The following is a 25,143-nucleotide window of genomic DNA, read 5'->3' as shown; positions in this document are numbered from 1 at the left end:
ATTTCAATTATTTTTACAAATAATAAAATTCTTCTCCGAAATTCAATTATTTAAAAAAAATTTTAATAAAATTCTTGTCAAATTTTCAATTCTCGTTATTAATAATAAAATTCTTCTCTGATATTCATTTATTTTCAAAAGTAATAAAATTATTCGCAGCAATTCAATTATTTCCAAATTTCTTTTTAAATTTTTCGTCAAAATTATCATTATCTTCATAAATAATAAAATTCATCATGAAAATTTAATTATTTTCAAAAGTTCTGATAAAATTCTTTGCAAAATTCAATTATCTTCAAAAGTAAGAAAATTCTTAGCAGAAATTCAATTATTTTCAAAATTTTATTTTAAATTCTCCTCAAAATTTCAATTATTTTTAAAAATACAAACAATACTCCTAGTTATTAATAACAATAATTTATTTTCAAAATCAATATAATTGGAACTTACTTTATTCGTATATACAATACATAAGTTTTACTTTCAAAAAATTGAAGACGAAATCATGACGACTGCTGGTCAAATGGATAAAACGCGATATTTTTTTTTTTTGTTTTTGTTATTTTGAACCAAATTTCCATCCCTCGGCTCGTTTGGATGCTATGGGAATGAATACAGATCAAAATATTTTCACAGTCTATTTCTATCTATCACACTTGATTAAATCAGAATTTAATTCCGCATCATTGTTTTTTTGTCACTGACCAAGCATTTGAAATTAATTTTTTTTTGAGGAATTAAAATTATTTTCGTAATTTCAAAGTTATTTCGAAAGAGAAAAAGGAAAAAGAATGTAAACAGAGAAAGAGAGAGAAAAGAAAAAAATATATAAAAAAAAATGTAAGAAAAAATCTAGGTTTTAAATGTTGAGTGATAAACGACTCCGAGACCTAGGTATCGCACCTTTTGCGTCCAACAAACCGGCTTGAATATCTGAAAGAGAAGGAAGTCCTTTAACTAAACCACGTGCTGCGACACTTGGCGGTGATTTTCTCAGACGCAATGCCACTCGATTGATGTCGTCCTTCGTTATTTTGTCTGCAAAAACAATTATTTTTTTATTTCAAACTTAAAATGTTTAAAAACAAAAAACATTCAATAAGAATTTGAATATTTGATATTTTTGATAAGAATGTAGAAAATATAAACAGATTTCGCACTCGATAATTAATTCTAAACAAGTCGTAAAATGTACTAAAAAAGCAGTTAATGAAAAATTAAATTTGACGACCAAAAAAACTCGTTTTTAGAAACTTTAACAAAACTGACCAAAAATTCAATTCTATATTTTATTTTCCTGACTTTTTTCTAATTTTCATAAAAAAAAATATTTACTTCTTTCTTTTCCTGCTAATAAATTAAATTCCTGCAACAAATTTTATTATTCGTGAAAGAATTTAAATATTTAGAAAAATAATTTAATTCTTGCGTAGAATTTTATAAAAATTTTTAAATAATTGATTCCTTTCGACTAATTTTATGCAAATTCTAATTTAAATAATTAAATTTTAAAGAAATTTTTATTATTCATAAAAAGAATTGAATTCTTACGAAGATAATTATAAAAGATTTATTAAATAATTAAATTCTGTTTGGAAATTTTATGAAAATAATTGACTTCCTGAAAAGAATTTTATTATTTATGAAAATAATTAAATTTTCACGAACGATTTTATTAGAATTTTTAAAAATAATTGAATTTCCACGAAGAAATTTATTACTTTTAAAAATAATTGAATTCTTGTGATGAATAAAAAAAAATTAATGAAAATAATTGAATTTTGCAAAGAATTTTATTAAAATGCCTCAAAATAATTGATTTTTCAGGAATAATTTTGTTATTTATCTTTAATAATTGAATTCTTTCAAAGAATTATTTATGTAAATAATATTGAATTTTTGGGAAGAATTTTATTAAAATCTAAAAGAATAATTGAATTATTTCAAAAAAATTAAATTAAAATTGTATTTAAAATAATTTATTTATTTCGACCAATTTTATTAAAATATATGAAAATAATTGAATTCCTATAAAAAATTCTAATATTTTTTAAAATAATAATTGATAATTTTTCCAAAGGAATTTGAAAAAACAATTTTTTAAATAATTGATTTTTTCAAAGAATTGAATTAAAATTTTTAAGAATAATTACATGTTTTGAACAATTCTTGTGAAATTGTATTAAAAATAATTGAAATCCTACGAAGAATTTTCTTAAAATTTTCAAAAATAATTGAATTCCTGAGAAAAATTTTATTATTTATGAAAATAATTGAATTCCTGAGAAGAATTTTATTATTTGTGAAAATAATTGAATTATTTCGAAAAATGTTATTTAAAATTTTAAAAAGAATTGAATTTGTGAAAAATTTTGTTATTTTTGAAAATAATTGAATTCTTTATAAGAATTTTATAAACATTGTTTTAAATAATTAATTTCTTTGAAATATAATAAATATTATGGAAATTTTATTTTAAATAATTCAATTCTTGTGGAAAACTTTATTTATGAAAATAATTGAAATTCTTCGATGAATTTTATTATTTATGAAAATAATTTAATTTTTGCTTAGAATTTTATCAAAAAATTGAATTTCCTTGAAAATTGTTATTATTAGTGAAAGTAATTGAATCATTGTGAAGAATTGTATAAATATTTTGTTAAATAATTGATTTTTTCAAAATTTTTTTGAAAATACTATTCTAAATTAATTGAATTCCTGTGGAAATTTTATTATTTATGAAAATAATTGAATTTTATCAATTTTTTAAAAATAATTGAATTCTTTTGCGAAATTTTGTGAAAATACGAGATATTGAAAATAATTGAATTTCGAATATTTTTTTGAAAATAATTGAATAGTTTTAAAGAATTTGATTATAATTTTTGAAAATAGTTTTTTGATTTCTAGTATTAGCGAACTTAAAATAGTGAAAATTCTAAAAAAAAAAAAAACAGAAATAGTATCTTTTAGTGGCAGAAATCTAAAAAAGTACCAAAATAGTAGTATAACGTAAAAAAAGTAGAAAATAATAGGTTTTAGTAGATGAGTTCGAAGTCTGTATAAAGTAGAGGTAAAATAAAAGAGAAAGTATAGTAAGTAAAATAGTAAGTGACAGTAAAATTAAAATATAGAAGGTAAAAATAAACTAACTGATTGCATCGATAAAATACTCCGGTCGATGTCTAAATCCAGTGGCAAGAACTTGTCTTCCGATATCTTCAAAAACAACTGGTCTTTGCTCCAAATTCATCAATAATAACGATTGTAGTTGTTTTTTCGCTCTCTGAAAAAATTAATAAAATAAATATAAAATAGACTAAAAATATTGTCTAATTTGCAAAGAATTCAAAATTATTTTTGAAAATAAAAAAAATTCAATCGTTTTCTTACTTCTAGTTCGGCAACTGTCGTTGAACCAGCCATTGAAACTAATTCGTGCACTATGACAGCTGTCATTTCTCCAACGCGAACTTCCGGTGATGATGCGTGAATGCAAAATAATCCCGTGTCCGCATAACTATGATTATAAGCAGTCGCACTGAACATCCACTGATAACTGAAGAGAAAATGAAATAAAAGTAATTAATCAAAAACAGTATTTGAAGAGAAAATGAAATAAAAGTAATTAATCAAAGACAATATTTGAATCCAGAGATAATTTAAAATCGCTAAAAATAATTTAAATTACAGCGAAATTTATTTATATGTTATAATTAATTACCGATTCAAAACATTGGTGTATAATTTCGTGTACATTCCCTTTCCAGGACCACCGGCACTAAAACTGCCACCGCCTCCCATCATTGTATTCAAAACACACATGGCAATGAAATCTGGATCTTGATGCGAGCAACCTTCCAAACCAATTACAACGTGAGATAATCTTGGAATACCACTAGACTCCGGATGCACTGGCATACTTCCTTCTTTCTGCAAAAAAAAAAAAAAGGTTCGTAATTTTTATCTGTATTTTTACACTTTTCCTTTTTTCTAAAGTTCTAACTTCTAAATATTCAAATGAAAAATGAAAAAAAAAATGAAAAATATCTATTTTCAAGGTTGCAACAAAAATTTAATTTTCTATTTCCCTGACTTTTCTCTGATTTTTTTTTAATTTACTAAATAAATCAGGAAAATTCGCAATTAAGGTTCTTTGAAAACATTTACCACTACAAGTCCTCCGGTATATTGTGCAACAGATTCGTCAATTAAATCCATATTTCTTCCCGTCATAATTAGACTATTGTCCTCTTCCCAAATTGCTTTCTCGTCCACGAAATATCTAAAAATTCATTGTTTTTGAGTACAATTTTTTGATTACTTTTTTAATAACTTTTCTTACTTTTTTTTGCTTGTTTGATTACATTTCTTACTTTTTTTTTTTGCTTTTTTGATTACTTTTCTTACTTTTTTTGTTTCTTTGATTACTGTTTTTAATTACTTTCACAAAAAAGTTACGTACTTGTTAACGGCCTCAACAAGAGCCTCGTGTTCAACGCCAACTCCCGCGATAACCATTCTATCCGGCGTATAGTGACTTTTCAAATACGTAAAAAGAATTTTTCTGTCTATTTTATTTACATTTCCTTCGGGACAAATTTTCGGCAGTCCTAAAGTATTGTCCCTGTAGGCAGCCTGAAAATATACGTTTATTATTTAATACATAAATAATATAATTAAATAATAATTTAATATTAATAATAAATACAAAAATATTTTATTAATAATTTAAATGAATAAATAATAAATCTTTAATTGAAAGAGAAACTACTCACGGCATGAATCATGTCCAGAAGAAGGGGTTCCTGTTCCGGACGAGTTAATAGAGACTCAATTTCAAATTCAATAGTTTGACGAGCTATGTTTAGCTACAAAGAAACAATTAAAAGCATTATTTTATTTTTAAAAACAAATTACTTATTTTTTTTTTTTTTTAATAATAAAAAACTAACTTCATCTTCGGTGATTTGTGGTCTTAAAACAATATCTGCGAGAATTTGTGTAATTGAATTTAATCCCTTTCGTTCTGCAGAAGCTGCGTAAATGAACGTATCACGAGATGCTTGGCAGTCAAAAATACCTTCATGTTTTTCCATTGCCAGTAAAATGTGATCTCTACTTTCAAAATTCTTGGTCGACTGAAAATGTTTCGATCATAACAATAATTACAAATAAAAATTACAAGTAAAAAATGCAATTAAAAATTACAAATAGAAATTAAAAATAGAAAATAAAAATTACAAATAGAAATTTCAAATAAAAATAAAAAGTAGAAATTATAAGTAAAATCTACAAATAAAAATTAAAAATATAAATCTTATATTAATAAATCGTTGTTTTTTGTTTCCTAACTTTTTTAATAATTTTTCTTTTTAAATAATTTCCATTTTTAAAATTAATTTATTGAAAATCATCGAATTGTTGCAAAAAATTTGATAATAATAGAATTTCTTTTTGAAAAATTTTATTATTTAGGAAAATAATTGAATTCTCGTGAAGAAATATGTTAAAATCTTTTATAATTCTAATTAAACTCTTTTTTGAGAATTTCTTTGAATTCTTTTAAAATAATAGAGTTTCTTTAAAAACTTTAATTAAAAATCTTAACAATAATTGAATTTTATGAACAATTACTTTCAAGTTTATAAAATAATCATGTTTGTTATTAATTGAAATTAAACATTTAATTATTAAATTTTATTAAAATTTTTGATAATTAATTTAAACTCTTTTTTAAAAATTCTTTTGAAAAATTTTATAACGAATTAAGAAAAAAAATTGAATTCTTTCGTCAAATTTTTTTGAAAATAATTGAATTTTTGCAAAGAATTTTATTATTTATAAATATAATTGAATTGTTTCGAAGGATTTATTCAAAGTTTAAAAAATAATTGAATTTTTGCAAAGAATTTTACTATTTACAAATATAATTGAATTTTTTCGAAGAATTTATTAAAATTTTATAAAATAATTGAATCCTTTGAAATTTTTTATAACGAATTAAGAAAAAAAATTGAATTCTTTAGTGAAATTTTTTTGAAAATATTTGAATTTTTGCAAAGATTTTACTATTTAAAAAAATTATTGAATTGCTTTGAAGGATTTATTAAAATTTTATAAAATAATTGAATACTTGGAAAATTTTTATAACGAATTAAGAAAAAAAATTGAATTCTTCCGTGAAATTGTATTGAATATAATTGAATTTTTGCAAAAAATTTTACTGTTTATGAATATAATTAAATTGTTTTGAAAGATTTATTAAAATTTTAGAAAAAAATTGAATTTTTTCATGAAATGTTTGTAAAATTGTATTAAAAATAATTGAATTTTTGCAAAGAATTTTACTATTTATTAATAAAATTGAACTGTTTCGAACTACTTATAAAAAGTTTAGAAAATAATTGAATTCTTTTAAAATATTTTATATCGAATAAAAAAAAATTGAATTCTTTCGTGAATTTTTTTTGAAAATAATTAAAATTTTTGCAAAGATTTTAGTATTTAAAAAAATAATTGAATTGCTTCGAAGGATTTATTAAAATTTTATAAAATAATTGAATCCTTGGAAAATTTTTATAATAAATTAAGAAATAAATTGAATTCTACCGTGAAATTGTTTTGAATATAATTAAATTGTTTTGGAAGATTTATTAAAATTTTAGAAAAAAATTGTAATTTTTTCGAAAAATATTATTAAAAATTAGAAAAAAAATTGAATTCTTTCATGAAATGTTTGTAAAATAGTATTAAAAATAATTAAATTGTTGCACAAAATTTTACAATTTATAAATAAAATTGAACTGTTTCCAACTATTTATAAAAATTTTAGAAAATATTTGAAATTCTTTTAAAATATTAATTTTATAACGAATTAAGAAAAAAATTGAATTCTTTCGAGGGATTTTTTTGAAAATAATTGAATTTTTGCAAAGATTTTATATCGAATAAAGAAAAAATTGAATTCTTTAGTGGATTTTGTTTTGAAAATAATTGAATTTTTGCAAAGACTTTACTATTTAACAAAAATAATTGAATTGTTTTGAAGGATTTATTAAATTTTTTGAAATTATTAAACAAGTATAATTAATTAGTAAATAATTGAATTTTTTAAAAATTTGAGTCTGAAATTATTCAAAAATTCATATTTGAAAATAAAAAATTTTGTAATTTGCATAATAATAATAATAAATTAAATATCACGTTTAGTGCGTAACATTTGCTAGTTACGAATAAAAATTGTTTACAAACTAAAAGATAGCAAAAAAAGAACATTAATGAAATTCTCACATTAAATGCCAATTTTTCAAGAAAATGCGAAATTCCACTCGGATAAGCGACTTCAAAACGTGGTCCAGAGTTAACTAAAACTAAAAGCAGAATATTTTTTGTAGAGTATTGTTTCAATGAAGAAAAAAAAGAAAAAGAAAGATTTACCTCCAATAGTGCAAAACTGTCCGAAATAATCTTCAGTAGCAATTTTCAATCCATTTGGAAGTGTTGTAATTTTAGTCTCCTGTTTTTCCTTCTTAACAGTCGAATAAATAGGAGTTGGTAAATTTGGTAAAGGTTTCGATAAAGGAGGAAAAGGAGAGACAATGGCATTTATTGGTTCTATATTTTTTCTAATATCTGACGCAAATCCACATATTTGCCCAACTTTCGAATACTTTAATTGACAGCAACTGAAATAAACAAAATTAAGAAATTAAATTTACAAAGTAGAGATCTACAAAATTTATCTAGACATTTACAAGTCGTAAATCTTTTTTTGTATATTTAAAAATTATAACCTAAAATTTGTCTATATCTGTAAAGTAAAGCATTTAAAAAAAGCATTGTAAAGAAAGCATTTAAAAAAGACATTTAGAGAAAATAGAAAAAGGAGAAAAATTTACAAAACTAAAAAGTTTCTTCTGCTTTTTAGATTGCAATAAAAATATTAAATATCAATAAGTGGAAATTGTTCATTTTTTTGTTTTATTTGTATTAGTTTAACCAATAAATGGTTATTTGAAAATTTATGATAGTTTTCATAAATACCTCGATCTAGTCACTAAATTCAGAGGTATTTGAACTTGTCTTACAAACATTTTAAATATTTTTACTTATTCACATTAAATAATTAATTTAAAACATGTTTTTTGGAAAAAAAATTTGGAAAAGAAGCAGAAAATTTATTTCTCAAGCAGACAAACACACACACTTGACAGTCATTAAGTAGGTAGTTAATAGAGAGTGCACTTCATGTAGTGTTCATATGTCTCACAAAATAGAGAGAAACATGTACACGATCACTTTTTTACAAGTTTCTAATTTTTAATAATCATTACTTTTAAATTTTACCGTATTTAATTTATAAACATTTAATTAATTTAATTAATTAATAAATTTTATAAATGTATACCAGATAGCTTTGTGTACGCACCTTATGCAACGTATGTGCGAATATAAACCTTGTGTATAGAACATAAGGAAAAGTGAACTGAAAGTGAAAAGTGAAAAAATGTTTAATTAAAGTTAAATTAAGTTAATATTTCATAATGTTAAAATATGTGACAAAATTGATTACTTAGAAAAAAGATTGATAGTTCTAAGATGGTATTTTAGAGAAATTTTGTTAGTTTTGTTAATAAATTAAAAGCAAAACGCCGGTAGGGTTGACCGGGTTGACTGACAGGTGACAGTTAATTAATTAATTAATTAATTTAAATTTTGTTTCTTAGAAATTTGCCATTTTTGCTAAATAATAAGATTCGTATAGTTTTAATAATATTTCTTTTTTTAACTAGGGAAAAAATGGTAGATATATTAAAGAACAAAAGAAAAAGATATTCTATTTGTAGGTTAGAATTTTATCAACATTTTTTCAATAGAATTGAATTCTTTCGAGAAAATGTATTTAAAATTCTATTGAAAATAATTAAATTATTGGCAAGATTTTTATTAAAATTCTTTAAAATAATTGAATTGTTTTGAAGCATTTATTTCAATTTTCTTGAAAATAATGGGGTTTTTTTAAAATAATTTTTACTGAAAATTTTGAAAGTGAAATAGTGAATTGAATTTTATCAAGAATTCAATTATTTTTAATAATTGTAATAAAATTCTTTGTAAAAAGTCAATTTTTTATAAATATAGTAAAAATCTTCGTAGAAAATTTAATTATTTTTATATAAATAATAAAATTCTTATCAGGATTTCACTTATTTTCAATACAATTTTAATTGATTTCTTCGAAAATTTCAATTATTTTTTTAAATCTTGTTAAAATGCTACGAGAAAATTCAATTACTTAAAAAACTACTTTAATTTTTCACAAGAGTTCAATTATTTAAAAAAAAACTTTTAATAAAATTCAATTTAAGAATTCAATAATTTTAAATACAATTTTAATTAAATTTCAGGGAAAATTAAATTATTTTTAAACATTTTTTTAAAATTCTTCGAAAGAATTCAATAATATCAATAAATAGTAAATTTCTTACAGGAATTAAATTATTTTAAATACAATTTTCATAAAATTCTTCTCAAAAATTCACTTATTTTTTAAAATTTGGCAAAAATTCAATTATTTGTAGAAATAATAAATTTTTTTGTAGGGATTCAATTATTTAAAAAAGTTTTAATAAAATTCAATTCAAGAATTCAATTATTTTCAGAAATAGAAATGGTCAATTACTGAAAATCACTGAATTCTCGTAAAGTATTAATAACAAAATTTGAAAATTAAATTGAAATATTAAATTATATTAAAATTATTTATATATAGAAAAAATTAAATTCGTTTAAACAATTTTATTAGAGTTTTTGTAAATAATTACATTTTATTTAAGAATTTCATTAAATTTCGTAAGAATAATATATTTTTTTTTAAATAATTGTAATTGAAAATTTTGAAAATAATTGAAATTTACAAAGAATTTTATTAAAAACTTTTGAGAACAATTGAATTGTTTAGAAAAATTTTATTACAATTTTTAAAAATAATTGAACCTATTAGAGAAATTTTATTAAAATTTTCTTGAATATAATTGAATTTTTTCCTAGAAATTTCATTAAAATTTTATAACGTAGAATGTTTTCAGGACCTTAATTAAAATTTTATTGAAAATAATTGAATTTCTGAGAGGAATTTTATTATTTACGCAAAAATAATTGAATTCTTTCCAAGAATTTTTTAATTATTTTATAACAATAATTGAATTGTTTCGAAGAATTTTTTATCAGAATTGTTGAAAATAATTAAATTTTCAATAAAAACTCTTGAAAATAATTGAATTTAAATAATATTTTAGAAAATAATTGTATTCTTTCGAGAAATTTTATTAAAATTGTATTAAAAATAATTGAATTCCTCCGAAACATTTTAAAATTTATGAAAATATTTGAATTCCTTTGAAGAATTTTATTATTTATGAAAATATTTTAATGCTTGCGTAGAATTTTCTTATTTTTGAAAATAATTGAATTCTTGCAGAGGATTTTACAATTCAGAAAACTAATTGAATTGCTTCGTAGAATTTTATCAGAATTTTTGAAAATAATTAAATTTTTTGAAAAAATTTTATTAAAATTTTGAAAATAATGATTTTTTAAAAAAAAATTTTATCAAAATTGTCGAAGATAATTGAATTTTTATTTAAATTCTTGAAAATAATCGAATTTAATTAACATTTTAAATATAATTGTATTCTTTCGAGAAATTTTATTAAAATTGTATTGAAAATAATTGAATTGCTCTAAAAAATATTTTTGTTTATAAGAATAATGAAATTCTTGCAAAAAATTTTATTACAATTTTTAATAATAATAATAAACAAGAATATTTAATATTATCTACTTAATTAGTGAATTCTTTAAATTTTGAATTTGTAGGTAATCATTCAAAAATTGATGTTTATTCTTAAAAATATAAAGTTTTTTTAACTTTATAATAAATAAAATTTATAATAATAAATGGAAATACTTGAGAAAATTTTTGTTTTTTGAAAATGATAATAAGAACGTAATAAAATTGGTGTATATTTTCCAGGAAAAAAAAATTTAAAAGATTAAAATTACGAATTTAATATTTTACTGTTTACGACATTTATTCTTTTTTTTATAATTTCTGCCTTTTGGTTCATTCAGTGAGAGTGATTTTACATCGTCAATACTTTGTGATAATATTTTCAATTCCTGAAGTGCTCGTTTAGTTAGAATTCCCTCGGGAGTTGTTGCCGGTTCCAAGAGTAACATTTTCAATGATTTTTTTAAAAGTTGTTCAGCTTCTTGTAATTTTAAAAGAAGATCATGCGAAGAAATTTCATTAGCCGCATAAGCGCGATTCGCTAAAATTACCACTGGAAAATGCATTTCGTACAGCATTACACCTGTGGAATAAATTTATTAATTTATAGATTTTTTTGCAATGAAAAAGTGTCTTAAAAAAATCTTTTTTAAACAATCAATTTTTGTGGATTTAAAAAATACTCACTTTTAACTCTTGAAATTCCAGGTTCAACAATTTCGAGAACACTGTGAATTTCCTTACAAATTTGAAACATTTTTAACAAAATTTTCTTCTGTGGATTAGGAGAAGTTAATTCTCGTCTGTAAATGGTCAATAATTTTTGCTTGAGATTTAAAATCAAAAAATGATTCGTATGAAAAGTGGATGATAGGGTCCTTAGTAAATTTTCCATTTTCTGTTGAAATAAAGTTTTTTTGTGTTAAATTTCCAAAAAGGATTTTTTAAAAGAATTTGAAAAGAAAAATTAAAAACCTTCAAGTCATCAACTTCGACTTCGTTGATTAATGCTTTTGATATTTCTATCGTTGATTTAATTAGACATCCAAAATAGTTTCTTTTACATGATCCACACTCCCAATTGGTTCCCTTATCGTAGGGATTATTAATCAAAGGATTTTTTATTGCCACAAAACCTCTTCGGCATCTTGGACAAATTATTGAACTCAGATGAGAACCACCTTCGTATGGATCAAGACAAGTGGGACATTTACATTCGAAATATTTTCCTTCTCGTAAATGTTCTCTTCTTTCTGCTGAACCCTGAGAAAATTATTGAAATTGATATATAATTAAAATAATTATAATAATTTTATTATAATAATTGTAATAAAAATAAAAATAAAATATTAATAAATTTTTTTTGATTAGAAAAAAAATGAAATAACGAAAATTAAAAACTGACGAATAGAGAAGAAGTGTAGTTGAAATAAATAGTTTCCCCTTGTTGAATTGGAAGACTTGAGAAAACGGTTAGTTGAAATTTATCATCAACAGTGATGTGTGTATTTCCTCGACAATCGTGAGCAATGAGAGATGTTTTTAAATAAAGTCCACGTAGGGGAGATTCGCCCATACCTCCTGGAGATCTCAATTCAAATGAATTCACGTCCAAAATACCACATATTTTTTGTACAAGCTCTCCCATATTCTCGTCATTCTCTGAAATTAATTTCATTTTGCGAAAAATCTGAAAAATTCAATTATCAACATTAATGAGAATTCTTTTTTTAAGAAGATAATTTTAATTTACTTTAATTTTTTTAATAAAATTTTGGAATTTTAATTCTAATAAAATTAAATTTTAATTCTAATAAAATCAAATTTTAATTTTAATAAATTTTGATTTCAATAAAATTAAATTTTAATAAATTTCAATTACAATAAATTTTCACTCTAATAAAGTTTAATTTTAATACATTTTCATTAGAATTAAATTAAATTTTAATAAATTTCAATTACTATAAATTTTTACTTTAATAAAGTTTAATTTTAATAAATTTTAATTTTAATAAAATTTAATTTCAATAAAATCTAATTTCAGTAAAATTTAATTACAATAAATTTTAATTTCAATAAGGTTTAATTTTAATAAATTTTAATTTTAATAAAATTTAATTTCAATAAAATCTAATTTCAGTAAAATTTAATTACAATTTAAATTTTTACTTCAATAAAGTTTAATATTTTTGTCAGTAAAGTCAGGGAAGTGACAGAAAACAAAATTTTTTGTCAGGAAAATTAAGAAAATTGAGACTTTTTTCGACTTATTTTAATAAATTGCGACTTTCTCGACTTTTTTTTCAAATATTGCAACAAAATATAACATTTTTTTAGCTTAAATTCAACTTATTTCAACGTTTATAGTGCGAAAAATAACTATAAACAAATCTTTCAAAAATTATTTTTGAATAATTTTTGAAGATAATTAAATTTTTCAAATATATCGACAATAAAAATCTTCTTCAATAATTTAAATTTTGTAAAAATTTTATTGAAAATAATTTTTTTTTTTAAAGTATTTTCTAACAATTTTTGAAATATTATAACTTTTGAAGAATTTTAATTACAAATTTTGAAAATCATTGAATTATTAAAAGTATTAATGAAAAACCTTTAAATGTAAACTTAAAATTGAAAATTAATGAAAATTAGCTTTTAAAATTTTAAATTCAATATTTTCAGTATTTTCTATTAAAAAGTTCCGAAAATTCAAATACATACAAAAAATAATAACATTTTAAAATTATTTTTAATATTTTTGAGAAAAAAATCATGTTCAAATTTTTTAATTAAAATTCATCAAAAAATTAATTAATTTTTTAAATTGTATAAAAATTTTTTTTTAAGAAATTCAATTATTTTCGAAAAATTACATTAAAATATTTTTAAAAACTAATTTTTAAAATTGTTTTTTCATAATTTAATTATCTTTGAACAAAGTAAATAAAAATTTATAAAAATTTACCTAGTTTTTTAGACTTATTAAAATTTTATTTATATTTTTCAAATATTAAATTATGTTTAAAAGATTTTACCAAATTTAAATTGTTTGGAAATTTTTCAATTTTAAGAAATTAACGTTAGTTACATGGACAGTTATAATTATTATAAAAAATTGAATTTTTGTATTGAAATAATTGAATTCTCGAAGAACTTTCGTAAAATTATTTAAAATAATTTAATTTTAATTTCAATAAATTTTAATTTCTACAAATTTTAATTTCAACAAATTTTAATTAAAGATATGAAACTGTTTCCATTAAAAAAAGAAAAAAGTACTAACATTGACAACAGTCTCTTCTCTTTCTTTCCAAATTTTCGTATTTCTTCTTTTAGCTGAATGATCCTCCATCTCGTTCACTTGTTCCCACTGATTTGAATTTTCCATTTTCACCAGCCACACTCGAAAATGCATCAAAATTTCAGTAATTTGCTGAATATTCTCGGAATGAAATTCTTTATTGCTTTTTAGCAAATTGCATTCTTCTTTTTTGTGATGACCTTGGGAATCCTAAAATTAAAATATAATTGAAAAATAATTTTTCTCAAAATAGAAAAATGTACAATAATTCAATTTTTGTATAGGAATTTTTATTATCTAATTAGAAAATTGGAATTTAAATGAAAAATAATAAAAATTATAAGTGAATTGAATTAGAAAATAATAAACATTGTAATTATATTGAATTAAAAACAATTAAAATTGTAGTTATAAATAAAAATAAAAAAATAATAAAAAATTGTAATTGAATTGAAATGAAAATAATGATAAAAATTGTAATTAAATTGAAATAAAAATAATAATAAATATTGTAATTGAATTAAAATAAAAAATTTATTTTGTAATTGAATTAAAACAAAAAATAAAACTTGTAATTAAATTGAATTTAAAAATTAAAATTATGATTAAATTAACATAAAAAAATGTAGTTGAATTGAATTTAAAATCTAAAATTGTATTTAAATTAAAATAAAAAGAAATTTTAATTAAATTAAAATATAAAAAATTGTAATTGAATTGAATTTAAAAACTAAAATTGCAATTAAATTGAAATAGAAAATTGTAATTGAATTGAAAGAAATAATAATAATAATAATAATAATAATAATAATAATAATAATAATAATAATAATAATAATAATAATAATAATAATTGTAATTAAAGGAAAATAAAATTATAAAATTGACAATTGAACAGAAATGAAAAAATAAAAATTGTATTAAAATTTACCTCGCAGAAGCGATTGCAGAGGGGAGCGACGTTACATTTTGAGCAAATGTAGTGAGATTTTTTGCTTGAAGACGAAAGAGGACGAAGACAAGAAAAACACAAAGATGATTTATTAAAATTTGCAGGTCCAACAGCAACGGGATCTTCTCTTATTATCACTTCACCCGCTGAGATATTTTTTTCAGCCACCAAATATCTAAAGAAAAAAAACATTCAAACTCATAAATTTAAATATCTTTCAATTTTTTTTAAATTCAATTCTATTTTTTTTTCTTCACCAAATATTTACCTTCCCAAATTTTCCGAATGATTAATTTTATATTTCAAATTATTATTATTTTTACTCGTCATGGTAATTTTTAAAATTATTTCCCCCAAAAAAGAAACTGAAGAAAAATAATTAAACTTTAAATTGTGTTTTGAATAATTTTGTTAATTTCTCCTTCTGGAAATTCTCTTTTTTTTTCCTGTTTTTGAAATAAGGTTCAGGAAACGTTAATATAATACTAAGCTACGTTGGTACACATTTCTCTCAGTACGATATTAATAGATTTAAAGAGCTAGAAGCTTTTCAGGCCAAAAAGATCATACCGCTCATATAAATAGATTATTTTTCATAATGTCCGCTCTTTCGATTATTATTCACGGAAAAATAATAAATTTCTAAAAACAATAACATTAGAATTAATTCCTTGTTTAATTATTAAGAATAAGGATTGGTAATAATAAATAATAATTAAATAATTAAACAATAATCATCAAAATAATGTAACAATAATAAATAATAAAATAAAAAAATAATAAATAAAATAAGAAAATAATGAAGTAATAAAATAATAAAAACATTAAAAATAATAATAATTAATAATTATTAATAAAATTAATAATAATCAAAAAATTAACGTTTGTATATTTTATTTAAATTAATTAGTCTTTTAAATTAAATGTACTCTGATTACTAGATAATACATTAATGCGAGAAAAAATTCTCTCGAAATATTAAAATAATTTGTCATCATTACGAAAATAATGAAAATCCATTATTTTCGTAATTATTGTAATAATTGATAATTTAATTTCCTTCTTCATTTTCTACTACTAAGAAGTGAATAAATTAATATTTTGTCGATCAAAAGTAAAAAAAAAATTAAATCTAAAATTCCTGGTGAAATTTTTTTTCTGTTCTTTTGAAAAAATTAAAAATTTTACGAGGTAAATAGCGCGCGTTGAAAAATTATTAAATTAATAATAATGAAAATTTTCTTTTTCCTATAATTCACTAATGGACTTTTCTAATTCGGCCAATGATGGTTTAGATTCCTCTCCCAATTGTCCCTCAGGCGTGTCCGATGGTTCCATACATAAAATTCTTATCGATTCCTTCAAAATATTTGCCGCTTCTGTTGTTTTTGATTTTAAAATATTCGTATCAATTACACCAGCTTGCCATTGTCCCCTCGCCAAAATTAAGAGCGGTGCGTGTAATTCATATAAAACCATTCCTGAGAGGGGGAAAAAAATTTTTTCTTTTATTACTACTGCCGAGAGAGTAAAAAAAAAAAATTAATTAAATAAATATTTATTTACCTCTTGCTCTTGAACAACCAGGTTCAACTACATCCAACACTTGGAGTAATAATCGACACATTTCAGCTTTATGCTCAAGTACAACGTCCGGTAAATCTGTGAGAAGATATTCATCGACCCGGCCGTACATCTGAACCAATGAATATCTGAAGCAATAATGTAAATTTAATTAATTAATTTATTAATTAATTCAAGAAATATTTGTCACCAGGGTTGCCATGCTTTTGCTCTTTACAAATTCCCTGACTTTTCCAGGTTATCGGGAATTTTTTCAGGTTTTTAAAACGAAAATTATTCGAAAACATGAATAACTTTATTTTTTAATAAATAATCATTATTTTTTTATAGAAATTAAGATATTCAAAAATTTGAAATTCAATAATAATTAAAACTTGCTACTTTGTTACTGTTACTTTTTCGAAAAAATTATTTCCATCACTACGATTATTCATTTCTAGAATTTTCAACTAAAATTTTACAATTTTTTAAAAATAATTTTTGAAAAAGTTCTTTGTGAATTTTCAAATTCTTTTTTTTACAATTTAATTTTACGAAATTTCGATTATTCTGACGTTCTTCAATTAAACGTATTAGAAATTAAAAACTTCAATTAATTAAAAAAAAATTCCATTAAACTTATTGAGAAAAATTAATTCTATAGAATTCTTAATTAAAAGTATGAAAAGTTCAAATTTTCAAATATTTTAATTTGAAATTTATTTTTAAATTAATATTTATTAGAAAATTCTACGAGAATTCAATTATTTAACTATAAAAATTTATAAAATTCCCTGACATTTCCGGGTTTTCCAGGTTTTTAGGTTGCGTGGCAACCCTGGTCTCTTTAATTTTGAAATTAAAAATTTGTTCACTTTAACTACTGAACCAGTAATTAAATAAAAAAAATTAATAGAAAGGAAAATGAAATTAAAAAAAAAGTAGCACCTTAGCATGGTTAGAAAAGCGTGATGAGGATGGAGGACGGAATGATATTTTTTTATCACCGTCTCTCGCTGTTGAATTGATTCTGGTCCATCCGGTCCACCAAGCATCTCCGCAGCCTCCACCTCCGATTGCATTATTCGGAAGACTTTCAAAACTGCCGCTCCGGTCGTTATAAATTCGCAGTGTGTACATTTCCACGAACTCTCCGAATCTGATGAAATTCCAAATTAATAAATTTAATTTGTAAATAAATAATCGAGAAATTAATTAATGAATAAATAAGGATTCTATAAAGAATAAAACAAATGAAACAATGGAAAAAAACAAATAGAAAAAAATATTTCTTATTTAATAATATTTTTGGTACCGAGAGAATAAAGAAAGAAACAAATAGAAAAAAAGTAAATAAATCGAGAAGAATATTTCTTATTGTAAAAATATTTTTGGTTCCGAGAGGAATAAAGAAAGAAACAAATAGAAAAAAGTAAATAAATGGAAAACAATGTTTCTTTTTTAATATTTTACCGAGAGAATCCAAAGGAACGACGATTCCATTATCGCATTTGCTGCATTTTAAAGATGACATGTGCGTTCCTAATTCTGTTGGATCGGAACATCTGTTGCAGGCGCAAGAAAAATGTTTTCCCTCATGAAGTTGTTCTCTTCTTAACATTGTTGGCAATAGAGAATGAGTATAACTTCCATATAATTCACTTCCTTTTGTCACTTTTACTGTTGTCCTCAAATAGACCCTTCGAAAAAAAATTACAACAAATTAGTAATTTTATTAATTAATAATTAATAATCGTAAAAAAGTTATCGTAAATTTATTATTATTATGCAAATTACAAAATTTTTTATTTTCAAATATGACTTTTTAAATAATTTTAGATTCAAACTTTAAAAAAATGTAATTATTAACTAATGTACTAATTAATTATTCTTATTTATTAATTTCAAAAATTTTAATAAAATACTTTGCAAAAAATTCAATTATTTTCATAAATAATAACATTATTCGTGAGAATTCAATTATTGTTATAAATAATGAAATTTTTTGCAAAAATTCAATTATTTTTAAACAAAATTTTAATAACATTTCACAAACGAATACTATTTTCTAAACTTTCAATAAATCCATCGAAACAATTCAAATATTTTTTTAAATATTAAAATCTTTGCAAAATTTCAATAATTTTCGAAAAATTCAATTTTTTCTTAATTTGTTAATAAAATCTTTGCAAAAATTTAATTATTTTCAAAAAAATTTCACGAAAGAGTTCAAGTTTTTTCTTAATTCGTTTTAAAAAATTTCAATAGAATTAAAATATTTTCCAAAATTTTCATAAATCCTTTGAAACAATTTAATTATATTTAAAAAATGTAAAATTCTTTGAAAAAATTCTAAACAATTTCACGAATGAATTCAATTTTTTTCTTAATTCGTTTTAAAAAATTTCAATAGAATTCAATTATTTTCTAAATTTTTAATAAATCCTTCGAAACAATTTAATCATATTTATAAACAGTAAAATTCTTTGCAAAAATTTAATTACTTTTAATTCAATTTTATTAAAATTAAAGATAAAATTCAATTTAAAAAAAAAAAATTTAATATTTTTCGAAAAAATTTAATTATTTTCTAAACTTTTAATAAATCCTTTGAAACAATTCAATTATATTTATAAATATAGTAAAATTTTTTTGCAAAACTTCAATTATTTTAAAAAATTTTTAATTAAAATTATTAAAGAAACTCCATTATTTAAAAAGAAATTCAAAGAAATTCTTCAAAAAGAATTTAATTAGAACTTTCAAAACTTTTATCAAAATTCTTCTCGAAAATTCAATTACTTTGACCAGTCTAAATTTAGTAATTTTAATTAAATTAATTTCTCTATTTGCATTGTATTATTTATAAATCGTATAAATGCAAATTCTAAAGAAATGGAAAATAATAATATTTTTGTTTTTACTTATAATCGGTGGGCGAAACACCGTGACTTGTATTTGAAACACAAGAATGATTCATGAGTGAAAATTGAGGATAAAGAGCCCTCGCTGGATATCCCTTCGATGTTCGTACTTCGTGAGTGTTAATTTGCAAAATTCCACAGACCGTTTGTATTGCCTCTTCTGAAAATCTAAAAGAAAATTCTCAAAAATTATCTATGACCAACTATTTTTATTATTATTTTCAAAAACTATTTTTTTTATCTATTTATTCATATAATTATAATTATTCTTATTTATTAAAGTGACGTCGGCACCGCTTAACTAAATAAATAAATAATTTTTATTATTTTTATTATTATATTTATTATTATAATTTTGTTTATTACTAAAATTCTATAATTAGATAACTGGAAAAAATAAACCGAAATAAATTAATAATTTTTCTGGAAAAATAGTGGCAATTTTTCCTTATTAAAGTATTTTAATTATCATTCTTTAAAAACTGGAGTTGACATAATGGGAAATCAAATAGGCATAAAAGTAAAAATAGGCATTGAAATTAAACGAATAGAACAAAATACTAAAATAAACGAGACAAATAATAAATGAAAAGATAAATAAAATAAATAGTAGAAAATAGAAAAATAATAAATTAATAAAGAAAATAATTAGAAGTCTAATAAATGAATACTAAAGGGAGAAAATAATAAAAAGTACAGTACAAGAAATAAAAAATAAATGAAAAAAATACAAAAAGTGAAATATGAATTTAAGAAAATAAAAAAAAAAAGAATAATAAATAATAAATAAAGAAAATAATTCTCACTTGGTTAATTTCAATCGATTTCTTATATAGTCGACAATATTGACTTGATCCGCTTTCCATTGACAATTTCCATGACGTTTTTTATTGTGTGCCTCCATTTTTTTCACTTGCTTCTCCCATCGTTCGGGATTCTTTTCCGAAGCAAGAAGCAATCGCAATGGTGTTATGCATTCCAATTGTGGAACACCAGTTTGTAATTCTTCATTGAGAGCAATTGCTGTATTAAATTTTTCACGTGCTTCAACAAATACTTGACATTCATAATCCTTATGGTGAGGATGATTTTCGCATTCATCACCGCAAACGGGCCATTTACATCGACTGCAAAGTGTATGGGTCTGAGGAAGACGGGGCCACGCCGAATAACATGACAAACACAGAGGATACGTGAAGGCTTTTGGTCCAACGACAAATGGCTCTTCCACGAGAATTGAATCGCCCTCCTCCAGGTCTTTTGCCGCCACCAAATATCTGCGGAAATTTTATTCATTTAATTCAATTTAATTAACTTTATTTATTTAATTCATTTAATTAATTTAATTCATTTAAAAAAATTTAATTTCGACTTAATTGTCTCCTTGAGGGAAATTTTTGTCGTCAATATTATTAATTTCGTTCGATATTAATTTTAATTCGATTCTAATTTCGTTGTAAGTTAATAGTAATTTTTAAATAAATTCTAATTCAGTTGTGATTCTATTATAATTTCTAATTCAATTCGTAAAATTCGTAATTCTTTAATTCAATTCTAATTCGGTTGTAATTCAATTCTCATTTAATTTTAAATCGGTTTTAATTAAATTCTCATATAATTCTAATTCGGTTTTAATTCAATTCTCATTTAATTTAAATTCGGTTGTAATTCAATTCTCATTTAATTTAAATTCGGTTGTAATTCCAAGCCTCGGATATTATTACTTTTTTGACATTTTTCGACATATTTTCAAAAATTACGACTTTTTCTACTTTCTTTCCAAATATTGCAATAATTTTTAGTATAAAATGCAACTTATTTCGATTTTTATCTATAGTGTGAAAAATAATTATAGACAAATCTTAAAAAATTATTTTTTAATAATTTTTCTAATTAAATTTTCGAAATTTACAATTAAAAAGAGTTTCAATAATTGAAATTTTGTAAAATTTAATTGAAAATAATTGATTTTTTTTCAAAGTGTTTCATAAAAATTTTTGAAAATAAACTTTTGAAGAATTTTAATTGCAAATTTTGAAAATAATTGAAATTGAATTCCTCGGAAGAAGTCAATTTTAAAAAAAAATTAAATATATTTCGAATAAATTCAATTATTTTCTAAAATCTTAATAAATCCTTCGAAACAATTCAATTATTTTTATAAATATAGTAAAATTCATCGCAAGAATTCAATTATTTTTATAAATAGTAAAATTCTTCGCAAGAATTCGATTATTTTTATAAATAGTAACATTCTCTGCAGGAATTCAATTATTTTCAAAACATCTTTAATTTGAATGTCTCGGAAGAATTCAAATATTTTCATAAAATTCAATTATTTCCTACATTTTTAATAATTTCTTCGAAACAATTTAACTATTTTTATAAATAATAAATAAATTTTCAAAATTTACAATTAAAAAGAGTTTCAATAATTGAAATTTTGCAAAAAATTTAATTGAAAATAATTGATTTTTTTCAAAGTGTTTTATAAAAATTTTTTAAAATCAACTTTTGAAGAATTTTAATTGAAAATTTGGAAAATAATTGAAATTGAATTCAATTTTAATTAAATTTCTCGAAAGAATTCAATTTTAAAAAAAAATTTTTAATATATTTCGAATAAATTCAATTATTTTCTAAAATCTTAAGAAATCCTTCGAAACAATTCAATTATTTTTATAAATAGTAAAATTCTTCGCAAGAATTCAATTATATTTATAAATAGTAAAATTCTTTGCAGGAATTCAATTATTTTCAAAAATAATTTTTTCAAAGTGTTTTATAAAAATTTTTTAAAAATCAACTTTTAAAGAATTTTAATTGCAAATTTTTAAAATAATTGATTGCTCCAAAATTTTAATGAAAAATCTTCAAGTGTAAATTAAAAAATGGTAATTAATAAAAATTAGCTTCTATAAAAATTATATTAAAATATTTTTGAAAAAAATAATTCTTAAAATTTTTATATTCTAATTTTTTAAAATTCAATTATTTTCAATATTTTTAAATACAAATTTCCAAAAATTCAAATACATACAAAAAATAATAACATTAACATTTTTTACAATTACTTTTAACATTTTAACAACATATAACAATCATGTTAAAAATTTTTAATCATGATTCTTGAAAAAATTATTTTTTTGTAAATTATACAAAAATTATTTTAAGAAATTCAATTATTTTCGAAAAATTACATTACAATATTAAAAAAAAAACTTTTTCTTGTAATCTTTTTATCTTAATTTTTTTAAAGATTCAATTAACTTTGAAGAAAGTAAATTAAAATTTTTCAAAATTTACTTTTTTAGGTTAATACAATTTTTTTTGGAGAAATCACGTTTATATTAATAATTAAAATTCTTTAAAAATTCAATTATTTTGTTTAATAGAATTTACCAATTTCAATTGTTTGGAAATTTTTCAATTTTCAAAATTTCAAAATTTTCAAAAAACTATTATCTTTCATAAATTATTTTAAAAATATTTTTGAAAAATTAATTTTAAAAATTTCTTTATTATCATTTTTTGAAAATTAATTACTAACTTAAAAAACATGGACAGTTAGAATCATTATAAAAAACTGAATTTTTGTATTTAAATAATTGAATTTTATAAGAAAGAACTTTCGAAAAATTATTAAAAATTAATATAGATAATTGATTTCGAGAAAAGCTTGATTAAAAATTTTAGAAAATAATTGAATTTTAATAGAATTAAAGTTGTAACTTTTAGAAGTTATTAAATTTCATAAGATATTAAATAGAATTTTTGAAAATTTTATTCCCGTATAAAAACAAACAAGAAGTATTTAAATATTTATTTAACGAAATTATTCAAGTTTTGATTAATTAAATTTAGAAATCAGTGAAAGATCAGAAAAATACAAAATAAAATTTTTGTGACGATACTGAATTAAATAAACAACTTTTTGGACTTTTTTTCTATTTTAAATCGAGAGAAGCGATTTTTTTTTGCACCTTAAAGTCGATCCGAGGCCTGTAATTTAATTGTGATTTTTAATTCAATTCTCATTTAATTTAAATTCGGTTGCAATTCGATTACAACTTTTAATTCAATTCTCATTTAATTTTAATTCAATTGTCATTTAATTTTAATTCAATTGTCATTTAATTTTTATTCAATTCTCATTTAATTTTAATTCCGTTGTAATTTAATTACAATTTTTAATTCTGTTCTCATTTAATTTTAATTCAATCGAAATAGAAATTTAATTCAATTGCAATATAAATTTAACTCAATTGAAATAGAAATTTAATTAATTTGTGATAATTAAATTTAATTCAATTGTAATAAAATTGAATTTAACAAAATAAAAAAAAATTACCTTCCCACTTGTTCGTTTTCGCGAATTTCGTAATTTTCCGGAATTTCAGCGCCATTATTCTGAAAAATAGATAAATATGTCAATAAAACTAATAAAAATTCAAGAAAAAAAATTTTTGTTTTGACGTAACAGCCTATTAGGTAATATAAAAATATAAAGTGGAACTTACGGACAATTCGGACATGATTAGAAATGTTTTCTAGTTGCACGTTTCTCGAAAACTATTTTTCTTTTTAAATCCCGTTGATTGTTCCAAATCTTGTGATGTACTATTTGAAATTAACTGACCCAAGAATCTTTTATTACATTTGGTGTTATCAAAAATAAAAATCCTCTATGCGTGCCAAACTTTGAATCTAGAATGTACTAGTCTCGATTCTTCACGTTAGTTGAGACCAACTGATCATTGAGTATATTTTCGGCGCTTGAAATACCCTATACACTTTCAAAATAATTCTCTCATCCAGTTTTCATTAATTTTTGACTCTCTCTCTATCTCTTTCTCTCTTTATTTTTACTCAATGCTATTTTTTCCTAATTTTTCGTACCAATAACATTTTTTCCTTATTTGAATTCTTGTTGAAATTTTTCCATTCTCCTGTATTTATTATAATTCTGAAAATTCTTTCTGATAATTCCTTCATACTGTGTGAATCATAACAATAAATAATAGTAAACAAAATAAGTAAACAAAATATTTTTGCTCGTTTCTTATTTACCTGTTAATAAACAATTTGTTTATAATCATAATTTTTATAATCATAATTCAGTCTAGATAAAAATATTTAAATAAAAGAAAATGTTATATAAAAAAATTTATTGTAAATATTAAAATAAATAAATAAAAATATATTTAAAAATGACTTACGTAGTTTGGTCATTTCCCGCCATTTTTGTTCAAAAATTTCCTAACCTCAAAATTCCGTTTGATTTTTCCTTTTCTTGTGTACTACACAATTGCACTTTGGAAAATATAATTATTTCGCTACAAACACTCTTTATTTAATACCTTTCTATCTTTTCAAGAGATTTTCAAGATTTATTTCCATATTTTTCTTATTTTTGATCTACTTTTTGAGGTTATGAACCTTTCGAACAACGAACGTTACGGATTGCAATCTTAAATATAAAAATAATGGAAGAACTCCGTTAGAAAAAATCGAAAAATTCTTCTGCTTCTCTGAGATTAAATTACCCTTTCGTTACACGTTAAAAATAAAATAAGATGAGAATTTTTTCTCTTTTATATTT

At 21.1% G+C, this 25,143-nt stretch overlaps 2 protein-coding genes across 2 annotated transcripts; both read right to left on the bottom strand.

Moving 5' to 3' along the window:
- Positions 1 to 401: 401 nt before the first annotated feature.
- LOC122508003 (mitochondrial-processing peptidase subunit alpha) lies at positions 402 to 8,218 on the bottom strand. Its single transcript, XM_043621062.1, has 11 exons — positions 8,050 to 8,218; positions 7,444 to 7,691; positions 7,297 to 7,376; positions 4,959 to 5,144; positions 4,782 to 4,874; positions 4,469 to 4,641; positions 4,174 to 4,288; positions 3,728 to 3,936; positions 3,397 to 3,562; positions 3,157 to 3,289; positions 402 to 1,038 (listed from the first exon to the last, which is right to left on the bottom strand). Exons 1-11 carry the CDS (start codon positions 8,097 to 8,099, stop codon positions 860 to 862), a joined length of 1,632 nt encoding a protein of 543 aa, XP_043476997.1. The 5' UTR covers positions 8,100 to 8,218; the 3' UTR covers positions 402 to 859.
- A 217-nt stretch (positions 8,219 to 8,435) lies between these two features.
- LOC122507931 lies at positions 8,436 to 25,002 on the bottom strand. Its single transcript, XM_043620944.1, has 17 exons — positions 24,761 to 25,002; positions 24,062 to 24,611; positions 23,893 to 23,951; positions 20,348 to 20,818; positions 19,542 to 19,709; positions 18,091 to 18,317; positions 17,566 to 17,776; positions 16,621 to 16,766; positions 16,306 to 16,535; positions 15,323 to 15,378; positions 15,034 to 15,229; positions 14,085 to 14,312; positions 12,204 to 12,488; positions 11,774 to 12,061; positions 11,486 to 11,696; positions 11,094 to 11,381; positions 8,436 to 8,491 (listed from the first exon to the last, which is right to left on the bottom strand). Exons 2-17 carry the CDS (start codon positions 24,074 to 24,076, stop codon positions 8,436 to 8,438), a joined length of 3,135 nt encoding a protein of 1,044 aa, XP_043476879.1. The 5' UTR covers positions 24,077 to 24,611; positions 24,761 to 25,002.
- Positions 25,003 to 25,143: the final 141 nt, after the last annotated feature.

The sequence above is a fragment of the Leptopilina heterotoma genome, unplaced genomic scaffold, assembly GCF_015476425.1.
Source record: "Leptopilina heterotoma isolate Lh14 unplaced genomic scaffold, ASM1547642v1 Lhet_52, whole genome shotgun sequence".
Taxonomy (NCBI): domain Eukaryota; kingdom Metazoa; phylum Arthropoda; class Insecta; order Hymenoptera; family Figitidae; genus Leptopilina; species Leptopilina heterotoma.
The sequence above is the reverse complement of the archived record's forward strand: the minus strand, read 5'-3'. Positions and strand labels throughout refer to the sequence as shown.

Coding starts and splice junctions, on each gene's coding strand:
- LOC122508003 (XM_043621062.1), bottom strand. CDS start 8,099: ATGTTTGTAAGACAAGTTCAAATACCTCTGAATTTAGTGACTAGATCG. Junction 7,377..7,443: donor ACAGTTTTGCACTATTGGAG/GTAAATCTTTCT, acceptor TTCTGCTTTTAG/TTTTAGTTAACTCTGGACCA. Junction 1,039..3,156: donor GTATTTTATCGATGCAATCA/GTTAGTTTATTT, acceptor TTGTTTTTGCAG/ACAAAATAACGAAGGACGAC.
- LOC122507931 (XM_043620944.1), bottom strand. Junction 12,489..14,084: donor GAGAAGAGACTGTTGTCAAT/GTTAGTACTTTT, acceptor TGAATTTTTCAG/ATTTTTCGCAAAATGAAATT. Junction 11,382..11,485: donor TGGAATTTCAAGAGTTAAAA/GTGAGTATTTTT, acceptor TTTATTCCACAG/GTGTAATGCTGTACGAAATG.